The sequence below is a fragment of the Gobio gobio genome, assembly GCF_949357685.1.
Source record: "Gobio gobio genome assembly, chromosome: 5".
NCBI classification, from domain to species: domain Eukaryota; kingdom Metazoa; phylum Chordata; class Actinopteri; order Cypriniformes; family Gobionidae; genus Gobio; species Gobio gobio.
The window spans coordinates 61,149,578-61,177,388 of NC_137101.1; the positions used below are offsets into that span (position 1 = coordinate 61,149,578).

The 27,811-nt window shown below is 38.9% G+C and overlaps 1 protein-coding gene across 1 annotated transcript; it reads right to left on the reverse strand.

Moving 5' to 3' along the window:
• Positions 1-207: 207 nt before the first annotated feature.
• LOC307126763 (uncharacterized protein) lies at positions 208-27,811 on the reverse strand. Its single transcript, XM_079817451.1, has 3 exons — positions 27,744-27,811; positions 25,461-25,687; positions 208-4,025 (listed from the first exon to the last, which is right to left on the reverse strand). Exons 2-3 carry the CDS (start codon positions 25,624-25,626, stop codon positions 2,221-2,223), a joined length of 1,971 nt encoding a protein of 656 aa, XP_079673577.1. The 5' UTR covers positions 25,627-25,687; positions 27,744-27,811; the 3' UTR covers positions 208-2,220.

Sequence of the window (27,811 nt, forward strand, 5' to 3'; positions counted from 1 at the left end):
ATTTACTGTGTTACCCATTCTTGCAATTGTGGTTCTGATATTGATGTGCTTGCCATGTATTTTTCAATGCATTAGCAGTATGGTTCAACGAGTGGTGAAATCAAGCGTATCATATCAGATGGCCAAAATAGGCATCTGTGACGAATATGACGAGTGGATGAGTGAATTCAGTGAAGCAACTGATGGGAAGTAAGAATGAAACAAGTTAGGAGGTTATGTTTCTTTATTTTTCAATCTGGAGAGCCTCTAAAGGCCTCAGATATCTAAATATTATAACAACATTTTATGCTTGCAGCAAAAGAGGGACTTTACCCACAAAAAGAGCCTATGCATATTTTCTTCATCCTTCACAAATTCAAGAGAGTGATCATTTATATGAAAGTCAAAAATGAAAAGTATAAGTGTGATGAAATGGCTTGAATTTGCTTATTGTTATTATTGTCATCACTATCAACATATTTACCTACTTTTTAAGGGGTCAGTATTTACTAATGGTTAATCATTTTATTACATATTTACTCACCAATATATTTACACATTTTTTAATTTCATTATTACATTCATGTGGTTTTAGAGTTACAATCATATACACAAACACTGATTAAAATTTTTGTCTTTGATTTATCAATGATGTGATAAAAGAGGGGATTGTTGTGGGAAAATTTAAATCATGACAATGAGATTCAATTTTACATTAAATGTTCATTAAATTGCATACATTCATACAGAAACAGTGTATCTGGGTAAAAGGTAACATTAACTAGGGGAAAGGTTACAGGCAACTTTTTGGAGATGAACACGTATGGTACCTATGGCATAAACATGTTGTGTTCGTGAGAATTAAAGACATGAATCTTGGAAGTTAACCCGTAAAGGTGAAGATGGTCTAGATATAGAGAATTGATGGGATTCGAGCGAAGGGGCTCTTGCCACGGCCATAGATGAAGGATTACGGGAGGAGTCGTAAATTGTTTGGGAAATGTGGATATAAGCAGGACCGTGTTGTGTCTCTAATTCAGATACGCTCTGCTGACATTCTGTATGTCTGTTGACTGTGACTCTTTCCTTGCAAGGGAATAAAATCTTTATGAAGGCAATTTGGAGAAGTTTTGTCTCTTATTCAGAATTAATAGATTGAATTTGAATTTTGCCGTCACAATGGGCATGAAAAGCGGATCACTGAAGCGGAAACCAGGATATCTGCTATGGAGGACGTGGTTAGTGCGATCGAGGCTAAACTACACAATCACTAGAAAAAATTGTAGACGACATGGGCGAACGTGCTGAGGACCTTGAAAACAGAGGGAGAAGGAAGAATATCCGCATCGTTGGGTTACCCGAGGGTGAGGAAGCAGACAACCCTACGTGGTTCTTTGAGTCATGGCTTCCTAAACTCTTTACATTGCTTCGAAATCGGGCAGTATAAAGGTGATTTTCTTTCAGGATTTCTCTCCTTCCGTTCTTCGCAAGCGTAAGATGTTCGACGAAGTCAAGAAACGTCTAAAATCCCTCGGTGCGGAATACAGACAGATCTTCCCTGCCCTCCTCAAAGTAAATTTCTGTGGCTCTGTGAAAGGATTTCATGATCCGGCTGCTATCCAGGCGTTTCTGGACTCACTGGATGTGTCATCTGTTGGTATCACTTGAATCGCCCAACTCGCGTCGCAGGCTTTCCAGGTAACGTTAATTGATACATGTTGGAGTGAGTCCAAAAATATTGTAAACTTCACTGAGACTTTGAAACAGGATGAGTCAATATCTTTATTATTTGGTTTATTAAGCTATGCGGGCATTAATGGCGGCACTACCGCTTGACATTTCGATTGGATAATTCTTTAGTCGTTTCCTTTTGTCGTTAGGGAACCTCTTCACTGGCGCTCTCGTTACGCAACGGGAGGTAAAGTGTGTAAGTCTGTCAATGGTCAACAATTCCTATTCGAGTTATATCATATACACTAAGTAAAAGACGTAGACAAGCATCGGTCAGCTGGGGCCTAGGGGTCATCCAGTCAATTTAGTGGGTAAGAGGGACAAATAGGGGGTTTGTGGTAGGAGAAAGTGTCCACCCCGCCATATAGATGAATGTCACTGTCGTAATCCTGGAGTGGGACAGCGTAGTGCAACCCAGTGGAGAAAGGCAGAACTGTGTTTGGTGGCCCCAAACTTCAGCAGGCTCCCGTCGGGCCCCTGGGGGAGTCAGGACCACCAAAATCCATGTCTTTATGGACCTTGCTTTGTGCACTGGTGCACAGTCATGTTGGAGCAGGAAGGGGTCATTACCTCTTGGCAGGAGTAAGCCTTCTCTCCAGTGTGAATGCTCATGTGGCGTTTAAGACGTTCTTTTCGAGTGAAACTCTCTCCACACTGTTGGCAGGTGAAAGGCTTCTCTCCAGTGTGAACTCTCATGTGGACTTTAAGATGCTCTGTTTGAGTGAAACTCTTTCCACACTGTTGGCAGGTGTAAGGCTTCTCTCCAGTGTGAACTCTCATGTGGGTTTTAAGATTCCCTTTTCGAGTGAAACTCTCTCCACACTGTTGGCAGATGTAAGGCTTCTCTCCAGTGTGAACTCTCATGTGGACTTTAAGATGCTCTGTTTGAGTGAAACTCTCTCCACACTGTTGGCAGGTGTAAGGCTTCTCTCCAGTGTGAACTCTCATGTGGACTTTAAGATTCCCTTTTCGAGTGAAACTCTCTCCACACTGTTGGCAGGTGTAAGGCTTCTCTCCAGTGTGAACTCTCATGTGGGATTTAAGACTCACTTTATGAGTGAAACTCTTTCCACACTGTTGGCAGGTGTAAGGCTTCTCTCCAGTGTGAATTCTAATGTGTTCCTCAATGGTTCTTTTTTGAGTGAAACTCTTTCCACACTGTTGGCAGGTGTAAGGCTTCTCTCCAGTGTGAACTCTCATGTGGCCTTTAAGATTCCCTTTTCGAGTGAAACTCTTTCCACAATGTTGGCAGGTGTAAGGCTTCTCTCCAGTGTGAACTCTCATGTGGCCTTTAAGATCCCCTGTTTGAGTGAAACTCTTTCCACAATGTTGGCAGGTGTAAGGCTTCTCTCCAGTGTGACTACTCATGTGGACTTCAAGACTCACTTTATGAGTGAAACTCTTTCCACACTGTTGGCAGGTGTAAGGCTTCTCTCCAGTGTGAATTCTAATGTGTTCCTCAAGGTTTCTTTTTTGAGTAAAACTCTTTCCACACTGTTGGCAGGTGTAAGCCTTCTCTCCAGTGTGAACTCTCATGTGGGCTCTAAGATTCCCTTTTCGAGTGAAACTCTTTCCACACTGTTGGCAGGTGTAAGGCTTCTCTCCAGTGTGAACTCTCATGTGGACTCGAAAATGCCCTTTTCGAGTGAAACTCTTTCCACAATGTTGGCAGGTGTAAGGCTTCTCTCCAGTGTGAATTCTCATGTGTTCCTTAAGGGTTATTTTTAGAGTGAAACTGTTTCCACACTGTTGGCAGGTGAAAGGCTTCTCTTCAGTGTGAACTCTCATGTGGACTTTAAGATTCCCTGTTTGAGAGAAACTGTTTCCACATTGTTGGCAGGTGTAAGGCTTCTCTCCAGTGTGACTACTCATGTGGACTTTAAGATTCCCTGTTTGAGAGAAACTCTTTCCACACTGTTGGCAGGTGTAAGGCTTCTCTCCAGTGTGACTTCTCATGTGGACTTTAAGACTCACTTTATGAGTGAAACTTTTTCCACACTGTTGGCAGGTGTAAGGCTTCTCTCCAGTGTGAACTCTCATGTGGTCTTTAAGATGCCCTTTATTATTGAAACTCTTCCCACACTGTTGGCAGGTGTAAGGCTTCTCTCCAGTGTGAATTTTCCTGTGGACTTTAAGGTGTCGTTTTTCAATTAAACTCTTTCCAGCCTTTTGAGTGATTTTTTGTGAGGAAATCTTTTCAGTCTGTGAGCAACTAAAAGATTTTTCTCCAGCTATGAAATCATGATGTTGCCCATCCGGATCTTTCTCTTCCATTTCATTTAGTTCTTGACTCTCCACTTTCAGTGCCATCAGATCTACAAGAGACAAAAACAAGTTAATCCCAGTTTAATGGCACAAAACAACAGACATCAAAAAATTTGAGGCATCAAAACAAAAACATGTACAGTGGGGCAAAAAAGTATTGTCAGCCACCAATTGTGCAAGTTCTCCCACTTAAAAAGATGAGAGAGGCCTGTAATTTTCATCATAGGTACACTTCAACTATGAGAGACAGAATGAAAACAATTTTTTTTTTTAAGAATTTATTTGAAAATTATGGTGGAAAATAAGTATTTGGTCACCAAGAAAAAAAGCAAGATTTCTGGCTGACACAGATCTGTAAATTCTTTAAGAGGCTCCTCTGTCCTCCACTCGTTACCTGTATTAATGACACCTGTTTGAACTCGTTATCAGTATAAAAGACACCTGTCCACAACCTCAAACAGTCAGACTCCAAACTCCACTACACCAGAAACAAAATTGTAGACCTGCACCAGGCTGGGAAGACTGAATCTGCAATAGGTAAGCTTGGTGTGAAGAAATCAACTGTGGGAGCAATTATTAGAAAACGGAAGACATACTAGACCACTGATAATCTCCCTCGATCTGGGGCTCCGCGCAAGATCTCACCCCGTGGGGTCAAAAAGATCACAAGAACGTGAGCAAAAATCCCAGAACCACATGGGGGGACCTAGTGAATGACCTGCAGAGCTGGGACCAAAGTAACAAAGGCTACCATCAGTAACACACTACGCCACCAGGGACTCAAATCCTGCAGTGCCAGACGTGTCCCCCTGCTTAAGCCAGTACATGTCCGGGCCCGTCTGAAGTTTGCTAGAGAGCATTTGGATGATCCAGAAGAGGATCGGGAGATTGTCATATGGTCAGATGAAACCAAAATAGAACTTTTTGGTAAAAACTCAACTTGTCGTGTTTGGAGGAGAAAGAATGCGGAGTTGCATCCAAAGAACACCATACCTCCTGTGAAGCATGGGGGTGGAAACATCATGCTTTGGGGCTGTTTTTCTGCAAAGGGACCAGGACGACTGATCCGTGTAAAGGAAAGAATGAATGGGGCCATGTATCGTGAGATTTTGAGTAAAAACCTCCTTCCATCAGCAAGGGCATTGAAGATGAAACGTGGCTGGGTTTCTTTGCTTTACCCGAGAAAAAGCCATGTGTTGACTTTGAAACAGAGTATATTTTAAATTATATGCATCTGTGGTAAAATTACTAGATTTTCGCGTCAGTACATGTTTATTTTAAAGCGAACAATGTTCTGTCACTTCAATTCCGCAGTGCAGCACAGCAAAAAATAGACTCGGTACGGAAACGATCGGCGGACTGCTGCAGACGCACCGCACCTGGAACAGACTGACGGACAGCATCCGCGCGCAGTGTGAAAGCTGTAATCCGTTAACATGGGTACGGAAAAAAATACGCACCGCATACGCACTGCAAACGGAGTATGTGTGAAACGGGCGTTATATTTCAGAACTTATCCATTCGTATTCCCCAGTGAGAACGCTCAGATCTTCCACCCAGATGATATTAAATGTTCCAAAATCCCGACTTAAATCTAAAGGTGACAGAGCTTTCTCAGTTCATGGTCCTAAGCTCTGGAATTCCCTACCTGTGTCTATTAGACTTTCCCCTACTCTTTCTACATTTAAATCTTCTCTCAAAACATACTTTTTTTCTCAGGCATATGTTTAATTTGATATTATTTTTTAAGTTTTAAATATTCTTGTCTTAATTTTATTATTTTTGTTTGGTTTCTTTTGATATTTTATTATTAGTGCTTAAATTGTATTGTATGAGGATGTTTTGTTTGGTATATTGTGCAGCACTTTGGTCAGCATTTATGCTGTTTTAAAGGGCTATATAAATAAACTTGACCTTGACAATAATCCGTTTTCAGAAAGTGTGATGATGGGAATATGAATGTCATCAATGCGTCCAACCCCTGTAAATCCTAAAGGAAATTCTAATTATTAGGATACTTCCAGAGGTTTATCAAGTGAACGTCAGGATCCTGTAATAACAGACATGCCATATTTGTCACTTGACCGTGTCCTCATGATGAAATGAGTAATGAATGAATGTACCTTCACTGCAAATAACGCTTTTCTTACTTTGTATTTTTGTCAAGTGGTAGATAATTTAATTTGTTTTAAGTTAACTCTGCTTAATTTAGATTTAATTTATAAATTTTTTGATACTTGTAATACGACAAAATACACAAATGCTTTTCTAGTAAGAAAAGCATTTGTGCACTTTGAATGAATTAATAAACTATTTAAACACTGCTGACGGTTTAAAAAGGGGGAGGAGACAGAATGAAACTGGGTTTACCAAAGAAAACCTGCTCCAGACCAGGTTAGGTTCACAGAGTAAGTTCCCCTGGTAACTGACTCTTAGTACAAGTAATCTCTCTTTTAGAAACGGGCTTGACTTACCTTGCTTTCTCCGGTTTTACATACCTCCCAGAGTTCACTTAACCTCCTTCCTGAAACGGGCCGCAGGACACTGCCATCATTGTTATTGAAGTGGTTTGAAATATAGGCCGTTGCAATTTGGGGAAAATATCTAATTGCGATTTTTCTGACAGATATTATGATTGCGATTCGATTTGCGATTTAATTTTGTGAAGTCAAGCTTCAGATGCACATCCTCTAAATTAAATTTCAACTACTAGATGGCATTGTGCACCAGTGATGTAGGTGGGGTCCCCAGTAATATCACATGATATTTAAACTTCCTGCGGGTTGTATCAATAGGGACAGGTGGCGGGAACATATGGTTCATACCATAGAATCACAGCTTTAAACTCTGTAACAACAGCCTATACATTTGAGTAAATTGACAAGTGCAAAGAACAAATAAATTGTTTTGCTGTGTGGACATTGTTTATTCCAAATCAGGAGTCAAGAGCATCTTTCCACCTGTCCGTGGCTTATAGGAAAGCCATTACAAAAGTAAGAACCATCTTGGACTAAGAGGATATCGTTTGGAATAGTTTTCTTGTGCATTGGAATGCACGGAGGAATTCTGAGAATAGAAAGGGTTTCGGCTCACGCATATGGCAGAGTGAGTGAGTACTACTGGAGTGTGGATTGCTTACCTGATGTGTTGCAGAGTCTTGCACTGAACAATGTTGAATGCGGAGAAATCTTCGAAGAACTACGAAATGCTGGTGAGTGAAATTCTTTGAGCGATATTAATCGCATGATGAGATGATGATGATGAGGGACAAAGTTTGAATCATATCCTGAGTTCGAATGATTATGTTGCTCTACAATCAATGATTTCAGTTTGCTACATTCTGTGGTCTTGAAGTGGATCTCACTCTGTTCAGTATATCATCATCGCATTGTGGCTTTCTTATTGAAAACGCTTTTAAAGGGAAAGCATGTGCGTGATGAGCGTCATTGGAAAAAATGAATGATGATGAATTCACAAGTGCAAAGGATGATGCCGGTGATGTTGAGTGCAATTCAGTGCATGGCCATGCTTTTATTAAAAGAAACAGAGTTGGATGGAGATCCATTGCAGTATGGCTCTTTTGTTAAAACTTTTGAACAAGCCATTGAAAAGAAAACAGGTGACAAGCAAGAATGTCTTTACCATCTCAAGCAATATACAAGAGGACGGCCAAAAGAGTTAGTCCGTAGTTGTCGAAATATGATATTGGATATGATAAAGGATATGCTCGAGCAAAGAATCTGCTCAAAGAAAGTAGCAGCAGCATATACGGAGAAGGTCATGAACTGGCCTGTGATAAAGTGTGAAGAGGTTGATGCTTTTCAAATTTTCTGAGAAGCTGTTGTAATGTAATGTAAGATTTACAGCATATATATGAAATAAATGTTCCATCTAACCTTCTGCTCATTGTGATGAAGCGGTGTTACAAGTTTCCAGAAAAGTGGAGGGCTGCTGCTTGTGAGCTACAGGAGCGTTGCAGCAACAGGGCCATGTTTTCTGATTTGGTGAGGTTTATTGAGCATCAGGTAAAGATTCTTTCTGATCCATTGTTTGGAGATCTACAGAGTGGACAGGCATCCTCTTCATTTCATGCCAAAGCCAAGCCTAAATCTACCAGCAGAGGGTTTGCAACTTTTGCAGCTGTTAATTCCGTTTCAGAGTTGTGTCCATCTGAAGTACAAACTACCTGTACAAGTCCTGCTCAACCAAAGGACGACAGTAAAATGTGTATTGTCTGTAATGGCTGCCATTCGTTGGAAAGGTGGTGTTCTCGTCTGAAGAACATGACACACAGAGAAAGAAAATAGATTCTGTTATGGCTGCTTGAAGACTGGGCATGTAAGTAAAGACTGCAGAAACCCAATCATCTGTGAAGTGTGCAATCAAATGCATCCCTCCTTGCTTCACATAGAAACCAAAAGCAAACCATCACCATTGACAGTAAAAAAGCTCTTGTCACTTTACCTGCTTGTGGTCAAACTGGGGCCGTGAATGAAGAGTGTGTTCTGTCCATCATTCCAGTACAAGTCAAGGCAAAGTCAGGTACCATGATTGTCAACACCTATGCATTCTTGGATCCTGGAAGTTCAGCCAGTTTCTGCATAGAACAGCTAATGTGAAAACTGAATCTTACAGGAACAAGTATACTACTCCGTACTTTAGGCCAAGAAAGGTCTGTAGACACATTCATGTGTCTACAGACCTTTCCCAGAATGTCCCAGAATCTCATTGCTGCTTGTGCTAAGGGAGGATTTCAACTGTCAAAATGGCTGAGTAACAGTCGTGTCATCATGTCCAGCATTCCAGAAGAACAGAGGTCAAAGGCAATCAAAGAGAGATGATCTGCCAATGGAAAGAGTACTTGGTCTCTTTCCTTCTCTCACCTTTAGGTTATTGATGAAGGAGCATCCTCACACAAGATGTGGCGTGTGGTCTGTGGTTAGTTCCATCCATGACCCTTTGGTGTTTCTTTCACCATTCTCTCTGCTTGTAAAACAGATGCTCCAAGAAATGTGCAAGTGCAATGTTGGCTGGGATTGATAATATTCCACAGGTCTTCTCTCAGCGATGGACAAGGTGGCTGGCTAACCTGCACTGTATAGCAGCACTGAAAGTAGACCGGTGCGTAAAGCCCAAGGACTTTGGACCATCCGGACATGCTCAGTTCCACCACTTCTCTGACACCTGCGAGTGTGGTTATGGGACAGTGTCATACTAGAGGTTGGTGAATAGTGAAAAAAAGACAGCAGTTGCATTTACGTTAGGAAAGTCAAGAGTTGCTCCATTAAAGCAGATGACAATCCCGAGGATTGTTGGAACTGTTCTTGCTGAATGAGTTGATAGAATGCTAAAAAGGGAGTTGCAGATCGATTTTGACTCATATGTGTTCTGGACAGACAGCACAACTGCACTGAGATACAAAGGTATGAAACCATATGAGACCCAGAGATCGAAGCAGAATGCACAGCATATGCCTTTGCCTGTCAAGTTTCAAAGTCTCCTTACCATTCGGTTTCTTAGCTACTTTTCTGATTTTACAAGACTTAAAACCTGTCTCATGGATGCTCAAGGCCAAGGAGATACTTATGCAGTTTGTGAAATAAAGGAGGGTTTTACTGGCATCTACTTGTGCAAAGAGTGCTTCAGAGTCCTGTATTAATACCATACGTCTGTTTATGCGTTGTCGTGGTCAAGTTGCCCAGTTGAGATCAGATAATGGTAAAAAAAAATTGGATCTGAGGGAAGCAGTAACTGGGTTAGATCATAATAAGATCCAACGTGCATTGTGATAAAGCACTTAAGTGGTATTCAACCCTACTGCCGGATCTCACATGGGTGGAGTTTGGGATAGGTTTATTCGGCTTGTGAAAAAGGTGATGTATTCAACCATTAGACAACAATCTATGGATGATGAAAGCTTTAAAACTCTTCTCTGTGAGATCGAAGCAATCTTTCCCATCACATTACAAAAGCCTCCGACGATTTGAATGATCTTGAAGCACCTACACCTAATCATATTCTCTGTCTAAAGTAATAAAAGTAAACCAGTAATGACTCCTGGAGTTAGTAGGGAGATTTGTACACCAAAAAACGATGGAGACAGATACAATACTTGTCAGATCTCTTCTGGAAAAGATGGGTAAGGGAATACTTACCATTACTTTAAGAGAGACAGAAATGGATAATACCGGGGCCAAGCACAACAGAAGCAAACAAGGAAGCTAGCAGCAGACCAACTGAAAAAATGAGTGAAGACATTTGAAGCAAAAATGTTAAAACCCCACATTATAACATTGAGTTGTATAGAGCCAATTTCATATTTTGTTTAATTATAGCGCCACGATCCTACAATTTTTGTCTGTCTTTCGGAGTGAGCCCATACATGTGTGTGTCAATTTTGGTGAAAATATCTCATTTCGTTTTGGAGTTTTACACATTTAAATGAAAAAAAATGACTGACACCGGACTTTGATTGGATTTTACTACCCCTTACTATCAATATTTTTACATTTGGGCATTAGCATATAGCTATCGACCTATGTGTTCGAACTTCTGACGCTGGTTTCGTCTCGATCGGACTAGCGGTTTATGAAGATATCAGCTAATGTTTTATAAGCGCTAAATTACCACGCTGCACAAACCATAGGCCAATACATGGCAAGTCTTGTATCGTAGGACTCGGCAAGGATTCAGGAGACAAAAAAAGTTACTCCCATGAAAATAAGTCAACCACACCCAAAGTTATAAGCGTTTGAAAAAACATTCTCCACTAGGTGGCACTGTTTCAAAATTTCTCAGGTTCCTTCAGGGTATCATGCTGATGACCCATACCGAGTTTCAGACGGTTCAGAAGTTATAAGCAAAAATAGCAATTTTTCGTATCTCCGGACCAGTAGGTGGCGCCGCACCAAACACTGCATGTTGCCTCAGGTCATGCTTGTGATGACCAAGCCTGAGGCACTCCTGTCAGAAACTGAAGCTTCCGCGCCTCGATCGCCCCCCCCGGTGGCTGGTCCCAGTATAGCTCCTAAACCCCACTGCTCCATGTATTAGAATTGACGCAAGACACACTAAACAATTCAATTACACTTCAAATAATTGTTTCCTAAAGATGGTTTCTGTCATTTTAGGCAGTTTTTATAACGATGATTTCATTTCAAGTGTTCATTTTTTTTAAATAAGTTTAGTTTTAGTGATTTATTTGATGCTATAAAAACGGGGGGGGGGGGGGGGGGTGACGTCATGATTGACAGCTGAGATTGACAGCTTCTCTGAGTGTAGTTGTCACTGAGGCACTAACAGACTTTTTTCGGGATTTTGGGGAGGAGATTGAAGCTTTAATTTCTACATTTCTATAACTGTTTATTTCACACCAACATAATGAATTGTTCTGCATATGTGAGAGTGTGGGTGGGCTTTTGATAATCGTGCCTCAACTTCCTGCTCTCTACTGCGCAACTCCGGTCCTGAGATCGCTACTGCGCAGACTCGGTCCCAAGATGTCAGCGCCGTGTGCAGGCCTACGAAAGCTTCAACTCTGGTCAGCGGAAGTCAATGAAGTCGCGTCGTCCATATTTTTTTACGGTCTATGGTGATGACAAGTACCAAGTTTGGTGAGAATACGATAGAGCGTTTCAGAGATATAGCCTTATGTGTATTTTTGCAACCACTACGTAAAATTTGTTCGCGCATTTATCAAAAACGATTTGACAAATCAACTTGAATTCCATAACTTTTTGTCAGAATGGTCTGAAGATGATCTGGTTAAATTTTTGTGAAAATTGAAGCAATGGCCTAGGAGGAGTTCGCAAAAGTAGGTTAATTAAAAATGGCGGGAAAATGACAATCGAATTGGCTTGAGCCAAGGAATCAGAGGGAAAAAAAAATGTGCTTCTATCCCTTATGGTTCAAAAGTTATTAGCATAAACATGAGTGAAACTTTGGACAGGTGGTGGCGCTAGAGGGATTGTTTAAGAGACTCCAAAATTTGTGTGGTTAATGTTGGGCCAGTCCTCTATCTGTGTACCAAATTTCATAACTTTCCCGCAAGCGGTTCTATGGGCTGCCATAGACTTCAATGGCGGAATAATAATAATAAATCCAACGATTTCAATAGGTGCCTCCGCACCTTCGGTGCTAAGCCCCTAAAAACCACAACAAAGTTTTATGCAGGGCTTTTCCTCTGCCCCACTTGGGGAAATCAGATCACTCTTCACTGCTGCTTATCCTAGCATATACCCCACTTAGGTCTCAAAGAAAACCATTAGTAACACACTACGCCGTCATGGATTAAAACTCCAAGAACACCATCCCAACCGTGAAGCATGGAGGTGAAAACATCATTTTTGGGGATGCTTTTCAGCAAAGGGGACAGGACGACTGCACCGAATTGAGGGGAGGATGGATGGGGCCATGTATCGCGAGACCTTGGTCAACAACCTCCTTTCCCCAGTAAGAGCATTGAAGATGGGTCGTGGCTGGGTCAACGACCCGAAGCACACAGCCAGGGCAACTAAAGAGTGGCTCCGTAAGAAGCATCTCAATGTCCAGGAGTGGCCTAGCCAGTCTCCAGACCTGAACCCAACAGAAAATCTTTGGAGGGAGCTGAAAGTCCGTATTGCCCAGCGACAGCCCCAAAACCTGAAGAAGGTCTTTATGGAGGAGAGGGCCAAAATCCAGTATGTCTGGCTGCAGTGTGTGCAAACCTGGTCAAGAACTATAGGAAACATATGATCTCTGTAAACGCAAACAAAGGTTTCTGTACAAAATATTAAGTTCTGCTTTTCTGATGCATCAAATACTTATGTCATGCAATAAAATGCTAATTAATTACTTAAAAATCATACAATGTGACTTTCTGGATTTTTGTTTTAGATTCCGTCTCTCACAGTTGAAGAGTACCTATGATAAAAATTACAGACTTCTACATGTTTTTAAGTGGGCAAACCTGCAAAATCAGCAGTGTATCAAATACTTGTTCTCCCCACTGTATGTTTCAAAGGCCAACAACATCACCAAAGACATATCACATCCAGGACACCACCTGTTTATCCTTTTGCCCTCAGGCAGACGGTGCAGATCCTTAAGATCAAGGACTACAAGACAAAGGGACAGCTTCTTTCCAGTAGCAATCCGGACTCTAAACTCAAAATACCAAATATATAAAAATATCACCACGTGAACACTATAATTGTTAGGACTGAAACAAATGCACTAAATAAGACGTTAATGTGAATACTAAGTCTGTAACAGTATTCAATTCAATGCAGTCATTTCCAGAGCGTGTGATTTCCCCCCTTTGTATTATTTATTTTACTCAGTAACGGTCCGGATGTGGTTTAAAATGTAGCAAAGTACAATACTTCAAACAAAACATACTTAAGTAAAAGTAAAATTACACATTTTTAAAACGTAGAAGTACACAGAAAAACTACTCAATTAAAGTAACGTGAGTTAATGTAATTTGTTACTGTTCACCTTTGCTGTCCACATGAGGCATCCCACTTATAGAGCTGCCAACTTTTCAAAAAAACTTTGAGTGAGATTTGGTGGGGCCATAATTTTGATGCTTATCTAACTGACAACTAAGAAAAATCCCAAATTCAGTATCTCAGAATATTAGAATATTGTGAAAAGGTTCAATATTGAAGACGCCTGGTGCCACAGTCTAATCAGCTAATTAACTGAAAACACCTGCAAAGACCTTTAAATGGTCTCTCAGTCTAGTTCTGTAGGCAGTGGTTCTCAACTCCAGTCCTGGGGACCCACTGCTCTGCAGATTTTGTGTCTCTCTTATCTGACACACTCAGTTCAGTTCATGGAGCTCTCTCCTAACGAGCTGATGATCAGAATCAGGTGCCTTAAATAAGGTAGACATACAAAATGTGCAGAGCAGTGGGTCCCCAGGACTGGAGTTGAGAACCACTGGGCTACACAATCATGGGGAAGACTGCTGACTTGACATTTGTCCAAAAGACGACCACTGACACCTTGCACAAGGAGGGCAAGACACAAAAGGTCATTGCAAAAGAGACTGGCTGTTCACAGAGATCTGTGTCCAAGCACATTAATAGAGACGCGAAGGGAAGGAAAAGTGAAGGGAAGGGGAAAAAAAGTGTACAAGCAATAGGGATAACCGCACCCTGGAGAGGATTCTGAAACAAAACCCATTCAAAAATGTGGGGGAGATTCACAAAGAGTGGTCTGGAGCTGGAGTCAGTGCTTCAAGAACCACTATGCACAGACGTATGCAAGACATGGGTTTCAGCTGTCGCATTCCTTGTGGCAAGCCACTCTTGAACAACAGACAGCATCAGAAGCGTCTCGCCTGGGCTAAAGACAAAAAGGAAAAAAAAGTGGTCCAAAGTTTGTTCTCTGATGAAAGTAAATTTTGCATTTCCTTTGGAAATCAGGGTCCCAGAGTCTGGAGGAAGAGAGGAGAGGCACACAATCCACGTTGCTTGAGGTCCAGTGTAAAGTTTCCACAGTCAGTGATGGTTTGGGGTGCCATGTCATCTGCTGGTGCTGGTCCACTGTGTTTTCTGAGGTCCAAGGTCAACGCAGCCGTACACCAGGAAGTGTTATAGCACTTCATGCTTCCTGCTGCTGACTAGGGATGTGACGGTGAGGAAATTTCCCCACCGGTTAATTGATGTGTGACAACACCGGTAATACCGGTATCACCGGCGGAGGCTTTTAAATCACTAATTCTATCTAACCGAAAGTAACATGCACACGACCGCTCTGAACTGAAAACGCACCAGTGCGCACACACCGTGAATGACAGCTCGTCTGTAAATGCGCGCTCTGTGAGGCCATTGGTGCGTCTCAATCAGTTCCCTAGTTCAGTAGTCAGGGCACTGATCAAGCATTGATCAGTCTATGATTGAGATGCACGCCATGAATGAATAACAGTTCGTCCGTAAAGCCTTGTTTATACTCGGTGCGCGCTGCAAAAATGAATGCGCGCAGTCAGCGTATCGCGGAGGCTCGCACAGCGGAGCCAGGCGAAAGGAAACAATGCGCGCTCTGTGCTGCCGTGCACATTTTACTTTCGGTTTTGAGTTAGCGCCAATTCGGCTGCGGGTTGCTTGAATTGTGGGTTCATTAGCCTATTATTCTTAATGAAAAACACAACAACAAAACAAATGACAAACTCCCTTAAATAGGCGCTTTTACGTTTCGCTTTGAAACCAAATCTTCCGCGATCATCTCAGTCAGCTCCTCACTCTTAAATCTGATGAATGACTCCTGCCGCTGCCGAGACTCACGGTCGGATTCTGCTTTATTAAGCAGATACGTTCAGTTTTTATTTGTATTGTCTGTTCTCTAACTGAACTAAATTATTTTATTACTATAAAAAAATCAAAAAGACGGTGGGCGGTGCCACGGTGGGGAAGTGATGTAACCAGTGTTGAGTCTGGACACCGGTAACACCGGCAACACCGACTATCGTAGCAAGCCTACTGCTGACCAACTTTATGGAGATGCAGATTTCATTTTCCTACAGGACTTGGCACCTGCACACAGTGCCAAAGCAACCAGTACCTGGTTTAAGGACCATGGTATCCCTGTTCTTAATTGGCCAGCAAACTCGCCTGACCTTAACCCCATAGAACATCTCTGGGGTATTGTGAAGAGGAAGATGCGATATGCCAGACCCAACAATGCAGAAGAGCTGAAGGCCACTATCAGATAAACCTTAATTTTTCTGAGATACTGAATTTGGGATTTTCCTTAGTTGTCAGTTATAATCATCAAAATTAAAAGAAATAAACATTTGAAATATATCAGTCTGTGTGTAATGCATGAATATAATATACAAGTTTCACTTTTTGAATGGAATTAGTGAAATAAATCAACTTTTTGATGATATTCTAATTATATGACCAGCACCTGTATAAGATCTCTCTCTATATATAAAAATCTTCCTGTAATAACTTTTATTGCTTTTCTCCATAATTAAGCCTCTTGTCTTGTCATCTATACATCGTTTGGTTTTTTCTTTAAAGCTGCGGTCCATAGTTTTTCCTCTTTGTCGCCCTCTCTGTTTGTAAATCCGATTTGAGGAGAATGTGCGGCTGTCAGTCACCGTGCCGGTGTGGATACTGTTATTCAGAATCACAGATTATACTTTTTGAAAGCATGACCAACATAAGAATTTTCACTGGAAAATGTCATCTGAACAAGTAAGTAGATATTAGGGCTGTACGATTAATTGAAAAATAATCGAAACCGAAATTCAGAACCTCTTACCGGCGTATTTTTCCCCATGTCGGTTTTCACATGACATGCCCCGTCAGTCACATCAAGTGCAGTTTGCAGGCACTCAGAGAGATGCAGGAGCAGTTATCTTTGTTTATAGATGCCCAGAATCACTATAGTAACTGCATGTTTTACACAGTTTACACAGGTAAGTTAATTGCCGTTTTTATAGCCTACGCGCAGTCACACACACACACACACACACACACACACACACACACACACACACACACACACACACACACACACACACACACACACACACACACACACACACACACAGACAGTGCGCGCAAGCCCCGAAGCCAGATCGCTTTCACTTTTGTCCTCATAAAGTTTGTCAAGTAAATGTGTTTAAAGCTTGCCAGTTTGAACATTTAAAGTGATTTTAGACCATCAGATGTGTATTATGTTGAACTAATGCCTGATATATGTGACCCTGTCAGTGAAAACCCAGCTAAAGTCATTTTTTTGTCATTCGCTGTTTTATACATAATATCATCCTACATAATGTAAAGAACATTCTGTGAAAATATAACCTTGATATCTTTAATATTGACTGAGTAAGATCATGTCAAAAGTTAGCTGAATTTCGGCCTCAGAAAGTCATGATTTTGAGAAATTCCAATTTTAAAATCAAGCTTATTTTTGAAATTGTAAAACATTTTAACCATTATTATTCTGATAATGTGCCATATACCACAAGCTAAGATTCTCCCATTTTCAGTAATATAGGACACATTTATGGGAAAATTCTTAGTTTTGTAAAACAAGTCTATTTATTATGATGTGCATGTCCAAAAAGCGTGAAACATTGAAACGAATGGGGGCACCACAAGAGCCTGATTTACCAAGTCAGTTCACTCTAATGATTTGTAGACTATAACTTTATTAGTAAAATTAAATCTCAGTAGAAAATGCTGATATATATTAATATATAAAACATCCATAGAAAATCTCACTGTGTAACATTTGGAGTAAATCCAGGACTAGGCCTAATGCCCTAACAAGTTAACAGGTCAGTCTCAAACTTTGCGCAGATAGTTAGTCATAACTGTGAATCTTCACTTGTCTCACAATTCGATTAGATTATGATTCATTAGGATTTTTTCATGGCTCATTGTGCTTAATAACTCTTTTAGCCTACATAAAGCACGTCCTGCACTTAATGTTCTCTTTCATACATGTTCTATTCCTATAGGTTTACAAACCGAAACCAAAACATCAGACGCAAGAGCTTTGCTTCCGAAGGACACACGCAACTTTTTTATATTAATATATAATACAGGTTCTTTATTTAGCCTACAAAAAACAGTAGGCCTATATTAATCATTATTAATTAAACTATCAGCTGTTCTGTTCCTTGCGCTTTCACTTGCCGCGGCCGCCCTGTCAGAGAGCGAATTCATAAACCCAGCGCATCGATATCCAAAGACCAAACTATTTAGACACTTAGCAGCCATTAAATGTGTTTAAAATAAGATGGATGTATAGGCAGAAGGTGGAGTTAGGAAACAAATAATCTGTTCCTGAAATGTCGGTGATGACACAAAGAAATCCACACAGAAATCGGAACCCGGCTTAAGTCGCCGTTTTCTTGCCTTTCCCGACACTGATCTGATCCTTGGTTGTGCGGATTGATATTATGGTCTGTTTGCACTTTATAATTGTAAAAAATACGTTTCTGAACCAAATGATATAAGAATCAGGAGTTGTTTCTGCGTCCAAAGTAAACAAAGAGACGATTCAAATCAATATTTAAGAAGCCCAAGTCCGGTATTTTTTGGTGCAAAATAATAAAACGTAGTGTCAATAAAATCATTTATTTCAGTATTGATAATATTATAAATGATAAATTGAGTACTGCATCTCAAAGCCCTTGGTATAATCTATCATTTACAGCAATAAACACAAATTGCCTGTTTTGGTCATTTTTATGGCTATGACTACTTTGACGCTCTATATCTCCTAATTAGATTATGCGACTTTAGCCGGGGTTTCACAGATGGGGTCACATATTGTGACAAACGAACACTCAGACAGAAGCTTGCACGTGAAGATCGCGCGCAGAGAGCAGCGCAGAAACGCAGTGTCAACGCTGTCCTGTGACTAAAGTAAAGTCACTAAAGTAGCTTAGAAACTGTTATAGCATATATTTTAATACCTTTGAAGTACAAACCACAGCTTCATAATGAATAGAGACGGGAGTAATTCACACACACTCTCTCATTAATGCATTCAAATAAATCGAGGTAAAATGTTAAATTAATCAAGGTTTTTATTTTTGGTCAAATCGTTACAGCCCAAGTAGATATCATCCACTTTTGTTCTGACCAACTAAGGGGAAAAAAGCATTGCAGTAAATCGCGATGATTAAATCTAACGACCGCTTATATCGCGTCAAACCATTCAAATTATACTTTGTTTATAAACTGTTAATGTTAACAACATCAGCATAGCTTGACTACATTTAATGTGTATTAGGGCTACCTGTAGTTTAGTTTCCATTTCTGTGCAGTCTAATTTCTGTCATATACCAACAAATGAATGTGGAGTAGAGGTGAATTGCATAGCTAGCGCAAAATAATTGATTGCAAAACGTTTAACGTTTACATTTAACCATTGAAATGTCTTGTCCAGCAGGAAAAAAAGCGGTCTCTGCATCCGTTTTGAACCCCTTTAACCCTTGTGTTATGTTGCGGGTCAATTTGACCCGTTTTGATTTTTAAGTTGTCTGAAATATCAGTTAACCTATGTTAACCTATTTTTTTTTCTTTCAATTTTGTGACTCTCATTTAGGGTCATGAACATGCAACACGCTGATGTGCTTTGACATATACACACACATCTACTGTTACATTTGTGATGTTCACGGGTCAATTTGACCTGCATATTTTAATGTTCTAAGGCAATTGTAGAGACGCAAAATAATAACATTTATTTGTTATATTTTGTTATTTTAGTTTTTTACTAACCTATGAAGCTAAAAAAAAATGCAAAAATTTTTTTAATACAGAAATATTTTTTGTATGCCACAAATGGTAAAAATGAGCTATAATTTCTTTTTTCAATCTATCTGAAATACTATCTAACCTACATTGTTTTTCTTGAAATTGTGTGACCTTTTCTCATTTAGGGTCATTAACATGCATGCAAAGTTTCAACATGCTGATGCGTTGTGAAATGTGCATATCAAAATTTGCTGTTTGTGGGTCAGTTTGACCCATATAGGACAGCTATTCAAATGCAACTCTACAGACACAAAATACAAAAAAACACTGTGTTGTACAATCCCAAATCAGAAAAAGTTGGGACAGTATGGAAAACGCAAAAAAAAAAAGAAGTGATTTCGAAATTTACTTTGACTTGTATTTCATTGCAGACAATATGAACACAAAATATTTCAAGTTTTGTCTGGTAAACTTCATGTCATTTGTAAATATGCATCCTTTCCTGTCATTCAGACCTGCAACACATTTCAAAAAAAGTTGGGACAGGAGCAATTTAGGGCTAGTAATGAGGTAAAATGGTTAAATAATGATGTGATTTGAAACAGGTGATGTCAACAGGTGATTGTAATTATGATTTGGTACAAAAGCAGCATCCAAGAAAGGTCTAAAGCTTGGAACATACTCTGCAAGAAAAAAAGAATTCTTTTCGTTTTCTCGAGGTGGCAAGAACAAGAACAAAGTTCGTTCTGGCCAGGACATTCCATTCACGAGGAAAGCAGGTGCCGAACATCTCCGTTTCTCCGCATTAACCCCGCTCACTTTAAAATTCTGACCAATCACACAATAGTTCTCGGACACCCACAAGAAAAAAGTTCTGCTCAGACGATGTGTCGAGAACGAGCTGCGAGAACTCCCAAACCAGAACAAAATTACGTCATTGTTCTCGCAGCCCTGGGAGCGAGACATTTTTTCTTGGTTCTTGCGGATAATGTTGCGGCCTTAATCCTTTAGGAGCAAAGATGGGCCGAGGATCGCCAGTTTGCCAACAAATACCTGAGAAAATTATTGAAATGTTTAAAAACAATGTTCCTCAAAGAAAGATAGGAAGAGATTTGGATATTTCACATTCAACAGTGCATAACATAATTAAAAGATTCAAGGAATCTGGAGGAATTTCAGTGCGTAAAGGACAAGGGCGCAAGCCTAAGCTGAACAACCGTGATCTCCGATCCCTCAGGCGGCACTGCATCAAGAATCGTCATCATCTAGAAGCCATATCACCACATGGGCTCAGGACTACTTTGGCAAACCTTTGTCAAGTACCACAATACGTAGTTACATCCACAAATGCCAGTTAAAACTGTACTGTGCCAAAAGGAAGCCCTATGTTAACAGTGTCCAGAAGCGACGTCGCACACATTACAAAGTCCTGGCTGTGGAGGAAGAGGGTACGGGTACTTGACTGGCCTGCCTGCAGTCCTGACCTGTCTCCAATAGAGAATGTGTGGCGCATTTTGAAGCGCAAAATGCGACAACGAAGACCCCGTACTGTTGCCCACCTTAAGACTTGTTTGCAGGAAGAATGGGACAAAATTACACCTGAAACACTTCATCACTTGGTGTCTTCAGTCCCTAAACGTCTTTTAAGTGTTGTGAAAAGGAATGGCAACATTACAAAGTGGTAAATGCTTTACTGTCCCAACTTTTTTTGAAATGTGTTGCAGGTCTGAATGACAGGAAAGGATGCATATTTACAAATGACATGAAGTTGACCAGAAAAAACATGAAATATTTTGTGTTCATATTGTCTGCAATGAAATACAAGTCAAAGTAAATATAGAAATCACTTCTCTTTTTTTTTTGCATTTTCCATACGGTCCCAACTTTTTCTGATTTGGGGTTGTATGTCAGAGCTCTTCAACTCTAGTCCTGAAGTGCTGAGATTAACAACTTCCTGAAGCAGTGTTTTGAAATCGGCCATCACTGTATAAGTCGTAAAAGTAAAGTTTAAAATATGCGTATATATATATATATATATATATATATATATATATATATATATATATATATATATATATATATATATATATATATATATATATATATATATATATATATATATATATATATAATTTTTATTTTATTTTATTTTTTATATAAAATATAAATTTTACAAAACATGTTCAATTCTAAAACCTCAAGAAAATCAAAGCTAAATAACTGAACAAATTCTGTACCAAATTTTAGTTTGATATCTCAAAAAAAAAATTTGTGCGCAGTACCAACGTTTTCCACTAGATGACATGTAGACTCTTCGATTTCCATTTATGGTTTGAATGTTATATTTTCATACTTTTCAAAATATCTATGAAGTAGACATCCCATTCAGAAGTAGCTGGTTGCTGGTTCGATCCCAGCGGTCACCACCAATGTGTCCTTGAGCAAGGCACTTTACTCCACGTTGCTTCAGGGGGACTGACCCTGTAATAAGTGCACTGTAAGTCGCTTTGGATAAAAGCGTCTGCCAAATGCATAAATGTAAGTAGTTTAGGCAGTAATGTTTATATTTGATTTGAATTCAATCTCTAAAATGCATATAAAAAAACGATATGGAAAGAGTCAGAGTGCACGTTATAGTTTGGCACCGCATCACAAATGACGAATCTATCGCTATTTATCTACTGCTGTCATCTCTTTTGAAAATCAGTCACCAAATATGAAAATTAGAGTCTGAAAGCTTTAAAATGCTATATAGTTGGTCAAGATTACTTTAGGTTTAGACTAAGATATTATTGTTCTAATAAAAGGCAAGTGTCCTAAGGGCCAATCTTAAAAATAGTGGTTAAAATTTTTTTTTTATAAATCGTAAATTCAGATATTTATTCTTTGTAATGTGTGAAAAGTATTGATATTAAAAGTGAATTGTTTGTACCTGATTGTATGTGTTTTTTCATAGTGTGATTTTTGGGGAATTGTATGGAATCCAATTAGGGTCAATTTGAGACCCTATATAAATAACGACAATAACGAGTGTAACCAGAAATCGAACAGTGCACAAGGGTTAAAACATGGAGTTCACGCCACCTTTCAAAAGCCCTTTTTATCCTTGTTTTCGCATGGGCCCGGTTGAAGTCTTTTTTTTTCTGTAGCCACTCTGAGGGTGCGTCTCAAACAGCCCCCTAGTTCAGTAGTCAGGGCACTAATCAGGGATCAGCCCATTGACTTATTAGATTAGATTAGATTCAACTTTATTGTCATTACACAAGTACAAGTACAAGGCAACGAAATGCAGTTGTCCTAATCAGTGCCCTGACTACTGAACTAGGGGGCTGATTGAGACGCACCCAGAATGTCCGAAGTCTTTTGCATTTTACAAGGGTGAATCTCCAGTTGTCACTGGTGAGGTCGTTTGAACCTTTCTGGATCCGCCATTAAATTGATAAGTTTAATTATATCAAGTGCTGTGAGAAAAGGCTATAAATCTCCACCTCCAAACATCCACACACGCAATATAGCCTACTAGCCGGGACACCTTCTTTATGTGTACAGATGCTTGAATTTCCAGCGGAAAACCACCAGTACCACTGGAATTAAAAACATTTTTACAAGCTTACCGTTGTAAATCGAGCAAAGGTAAGCAGATAGTATTAAACACTGGCTGGTTATGTACTTGCCCAAAAAATTATTTTGGATCATTTTTAACCCCAAAAAGTTAGAAAATGCAGCTTTAAATAAATACAAAAGTAAAAATGCATGGTTCAATAATAGGGTATGGTTGCATTCGCACCGCCAGTAACTCTGAAGTGACGTAAGCCGCGCTTGTTGTTTTGACGGCACTGAGAACACCAGGGCCCGTATTCATAAAGAATCTTAATGCAAAGAGCAGCTCCTAGTGACAAAATTCTCAGAAAATTCTTAGAAATGTGGGCGTTTACTCTTAAAATTAACAAAAAAATCCTAGTAAAGAAAAAAGTATTTCAGAAAGGATCTTAACCCTTAAAAACCCTCAAATTTGTTAGGAGCACGGACGAGGACTTTTAAGAGGCTTAAGTGTTTCTTTAGCAGCAGAGAAAATGGCAGAAAGACGAAGAGGGAGAAGAAATGTGTTGCAGACATTGGATAACAGTGACTTAATAAGACGCTATAGATTAGATTGTGCAGGGATCATGTTTGTTGCATTAAACCCAAATTATTTGATCTCAATTTAAACAAAAACACATGCAATTCCCATAAAACCACTTAATTTTTTAAAATTAAAATCAAAAATCAAAAAACTAAATTTAAATTATTTAAACGAGCACAAATAAATTATGCTTAATTTAATCGGGCCATAACATTTTTTTTCAGTGTACATATATATATATAATGTGTGCGTGTGTGTGAGAGAGAACGGTAAAATAGGACAATTTGCGCTTGTCATTTCAAAGTGAAGGCTTAGAATAGACGCTATACTTAAAAGCGCTCCTTTTTTCCCCTTTTTGGACAACCAACTAATCACAGTCTTCAAAAGACTGTGTCATATGTAGCAACGGGGTCAGCCCCGCCTCTTCACTTAAATAAAAGTTTTTATTTTCCTTGCTCAGAGTTGCTCTCAGATCGGTCCAGAATAGCTCTTAAGCTAAGACTCCTACGTAAAAGTTTTTAAGCTAAATTAGGAGTTTTCTGAGAGGACTCTTAGAATCTTTATGAATACGGGCCCAGAGAATTTGCATACAGCGCTCACAATTTCCATCTTCCTTAGCTTACGATCTGTTTAACAGTCCTGTCTAATATAATAATTATTATTAGGTAGAACTATTATACAAATCGTCTTTGAACGATTACGTAACCGTAATCGCAAATAGAAATTCGATTCATTGTGCAGCCCTATTACACACAATACTCAAATATAGCCTATATCTCAAAGCGGCAAAGTGGCTACAAATTTAACATCAGTGCAAGAACAAACTGTATGCAACTTAAATGAAATATTCAGGAGTCAGGATTAGTCTAAAGATGCAGGTTAAACTCACAGCACATGCAGTAGGGCTGCTCGATTATGGAAAAAATCATAATCACGATTATTTTGGTCAATATTGAAATCACGATTATGTAACACGATTACTTCACATGACTTTGGGAATGTGTTGCATTTATTAAAAAGACACCTTTAAACAATTCAATTGAAATTGTAACATTTGTTGTACTTTTTGAACTATTAAAATAAATAATATAACATATATTCAAATCAAAGTATAAAGAGAGACACATTTTCTCACAGCGCGCGCGACTTCTCATTCGCGTCTTCTGGCACTACACCCGGGTGATGACGGAGAAAATGACAGGTCATATTCGAAAATATGGCAGCACTCGCATGCATTGAACAAAGTTTACAAAGAGAGAATTATTTGAAAAATATGAAGGAAAAAAATGCGGATGTGCGCGTTTCATTCAGAACGCAAGACTAAATAAGAGTGTTCTTGCAAAACTGAACATAGCAAAATAATCGTTTTTTCTCGATTGTACTATTTTGGTGATCGTTGGGAGCCAAAATCGAAATCGAAATTCAATTAATTGAACAGCCCTAACATGCAGTGATGCCAGTTATGAGCTGCTCACGTGAACAGTGCACATTGCTTGACTATTTATGTTTATCTATTTTTATACTTGTCTATTTTTATTTTCGTTAAAATTGTTTCGGTTAAAAGTGGACATTTAAGTCCACATGTCATGAAAACAAGAAACTCTGCTTCTAACCACAGGTCGAGAGCTGTCATTCCAACCACTCAACTTTGTGATGCTTTTTGCGAACGTTCGTTGGAACCATGTTTCGGGAAACACAGACTCTTTTAACTACGCTTATAACGACAGAACTTTCGAGAAACGCACCCCTGAGCGTCACAGCGCTCCGCTTCGCTCATTACAGGCTCGCTCTCGTCAGAACCCAAAACAGAATGTAGCTTGAACCCCCTCACCGAAACTAATCGATCACGAGTGGCTCAACAGGTAGATCTATAGATAAACTCATCTTTCAGACCGACCGGGTTGACACTTCAGCGTGAGTAATTGGGGGTGTGGTGTGTGAAACCAATCAAATGCGTGTGTCTCACGGCCAATGTGTGAGAGTTGGCAGCTCTGCTTCATGTAAGATAAAACTGCCTTAATTAGGACACTCTTCAAAAATATCACTCATTTCTGTAGAGCTGGTATAACTTAAGAATGCCGTAGTGTTTCAGGAAATCAGCCCTGGACATTAAATAAGGATCAAATGACTTTGAGAATGAAACCAACCTGTTTGTTCCTCAGTTTCTTCATGTTTCACTCTCAATGTTTCTTCAACCTTCACGTCTTCACTCTCCTCTTTAATAAACGCCATCTTTGTTTGTTCCTCAGTTTCTCCATGTGTCAATGTTTCTTCAATCTTCAGTTCTTCACTCTCCACTTTAATAAACGCCATCTTTATGATACTGTCACGTGGATCTCAGTCTCTTCACCAGGAGTTTTTCTGTGTGTTTGTCCTGTTTAAGATGAGAAGAATTAACAGAAATATAAACACTCAAAACTAAATCTCTGGGTGTGTCTCAATCAGCTCTAGTTCAGTAGTTCAGTCACTGATAAAGGACAAAAACCCTCATAAAACTGCCCATAAAAACACTCTAAATACTACAAATTATTAAAAGAGCACACAATATATAGTATGCTTCGTATTTGGGTTAAAGACAAAACGGGGGTTTTCAAGCATCAACAAAATAAATGTGTAATACAGATTTAAATTTAGTTTTTAGAGTTAGAATGCGTCCTGTTTAATTTAATATTTTCTGAGCAAAAAATAATGACCATCACATTTTTTTACCATGATTTACAGAAGACACCCACTAAAAGGTCATTCAGTGTAACAATAATGTACCAGAAAATCTTATTAGGCATATTTAAAAAAGGAATCATTTGATGGCATATAAAAAGACTCTATTTAAGTATCAAAGTGCAGCCCACAAATGCTAATTAATTGTAATTTTTAAATCTTTATACTTTGCCTTTGACTATCCTTCAAACCACTAGGTTTACCCATTTGTCGGCAAGAAGTTTTTGTAAGGAAGTGAAAATAATTTTAAATAAAATAAAAATGAGTATGATCACATATTTTATTTATTTTAATGGATACAGGTTAAGAATAAGTATATTTTTTAATTTTTACACAAATATATCTGTTACATTGACTGACCATGGTTTTTTACTCTGAATGACATTTTGCCAAAAATTATAATTATCATATTAGTTATTGTTCTTGGTGTGAATGAGCTGTAAGAGTGCAACAATAGCTACTGGGTCTGCATTTACTTTTTGGGTTTTTGGCATTTCACAGTGCCTTTCAACTCTCTCAGTTCGTGAGCATCTAAAATGATTTAATAATTGATTAAACTACTGATTAAACAATACAAAAATGCATTAAAATATCCATATTTATCAAGTTTAACACATATTTGTCCATGCTACACATTCCTCATTTATCTAGAATATAAATAAGATGCTAAAATTGTTATTTATACAGTGATACTGTCATTCGCTGAATGAAAAAGCATTACCCTGAATGACGAAACTTCTACTTCAGCTTATATTGCTGGCCACCTGTATCAAACAGTGAGCTTGACCAGTAAAGTTAATCACAATTATTCACATCATCTACTTATTTTTCAAAAATTCTAACAATATAAAGGTTTTTTGGCATTTCACTGAATGACATGCGGTTTTGTATCTTAGAATACCACACCATGAAAAGGGGGAATTATCAAATATTTAAGAGAAATTAGTTTACTTTTAAAAATTCCCATGGTTATTTAAATATAACACAGCCAACACTTATTTGAAAATGCAAAGAAAACTAATATATTTTTTACTTGTTATTTCATACATTTATTTAAAGATGTAATGGCATAATCAAAGTCCGGACCATTACACTGAATGACAATTTTACACTTTGGAACATTATTGTTGACATTTTATTTTGACAAAAGTTATTTGAAATAGTAAAATAGACACTTTACTTGCATTTAGCATGTTTATAAAATGACTTTTGTAAACATAATTTTGATGCAGACACCAAATTGTGACGTCTCGTCTTTGACCCATTTAGACATTTATGCTTTGTAAATTAGATTAAATGAACTACATTTCCATGAAAACATTAGCAGTTGGTTTACAGAATTTGTCATTATAAACCATTGTTTGTTCTCGTTACATTTACTAGCAGGAGTCGTCAGTGTTTGAGGTGAGTCGACTCAGTGAATCATTCTTGTAGTGTTTTTAGCATACATAAATAAAAAGGTGTGAGCCAGGAAATCCTGTGTTGAGTTTCATAAAGCTCAGTTTCTCTCATCTCTACTCGCCAGTGACTGAGTTCATGTTTATGATAAACTGATATAAAGTTCACACACAATAAAGTTCATTAATGTTAGATAACGCATTGTAATGTTAAGTTCAACAATCAAACAGTCATTTAACTGTTCTTGTTCAAACTATAAAATTGCCTGAACAGTTTGCATTGATTTAAACACTTTAAAAGCTTAAAACACAAACCTTTCTTCAGCAGAATCACAACAGATGCAGGAGTGTGGCGCAGCCTTATGACATCACATCTCCACTAC

Excerpts from the sequence above, each read along its gene's own strand:
- LOC307126763 (XM_079817451.1), bottom strand. The coding sequence starts at position 25,626 with ATGGCGTTTATTAAAGTGGAGAGTGAAGAACTGAAGATTGAAGAAACA. Across the intron at positions 4,026-25,460 it reads AGAAACTGAGGAACAAACAG|ATCTGATGGCACTGAAAGTG; the intron begins GTTGGTTTCATT and ends TGTCTCTTGTAG.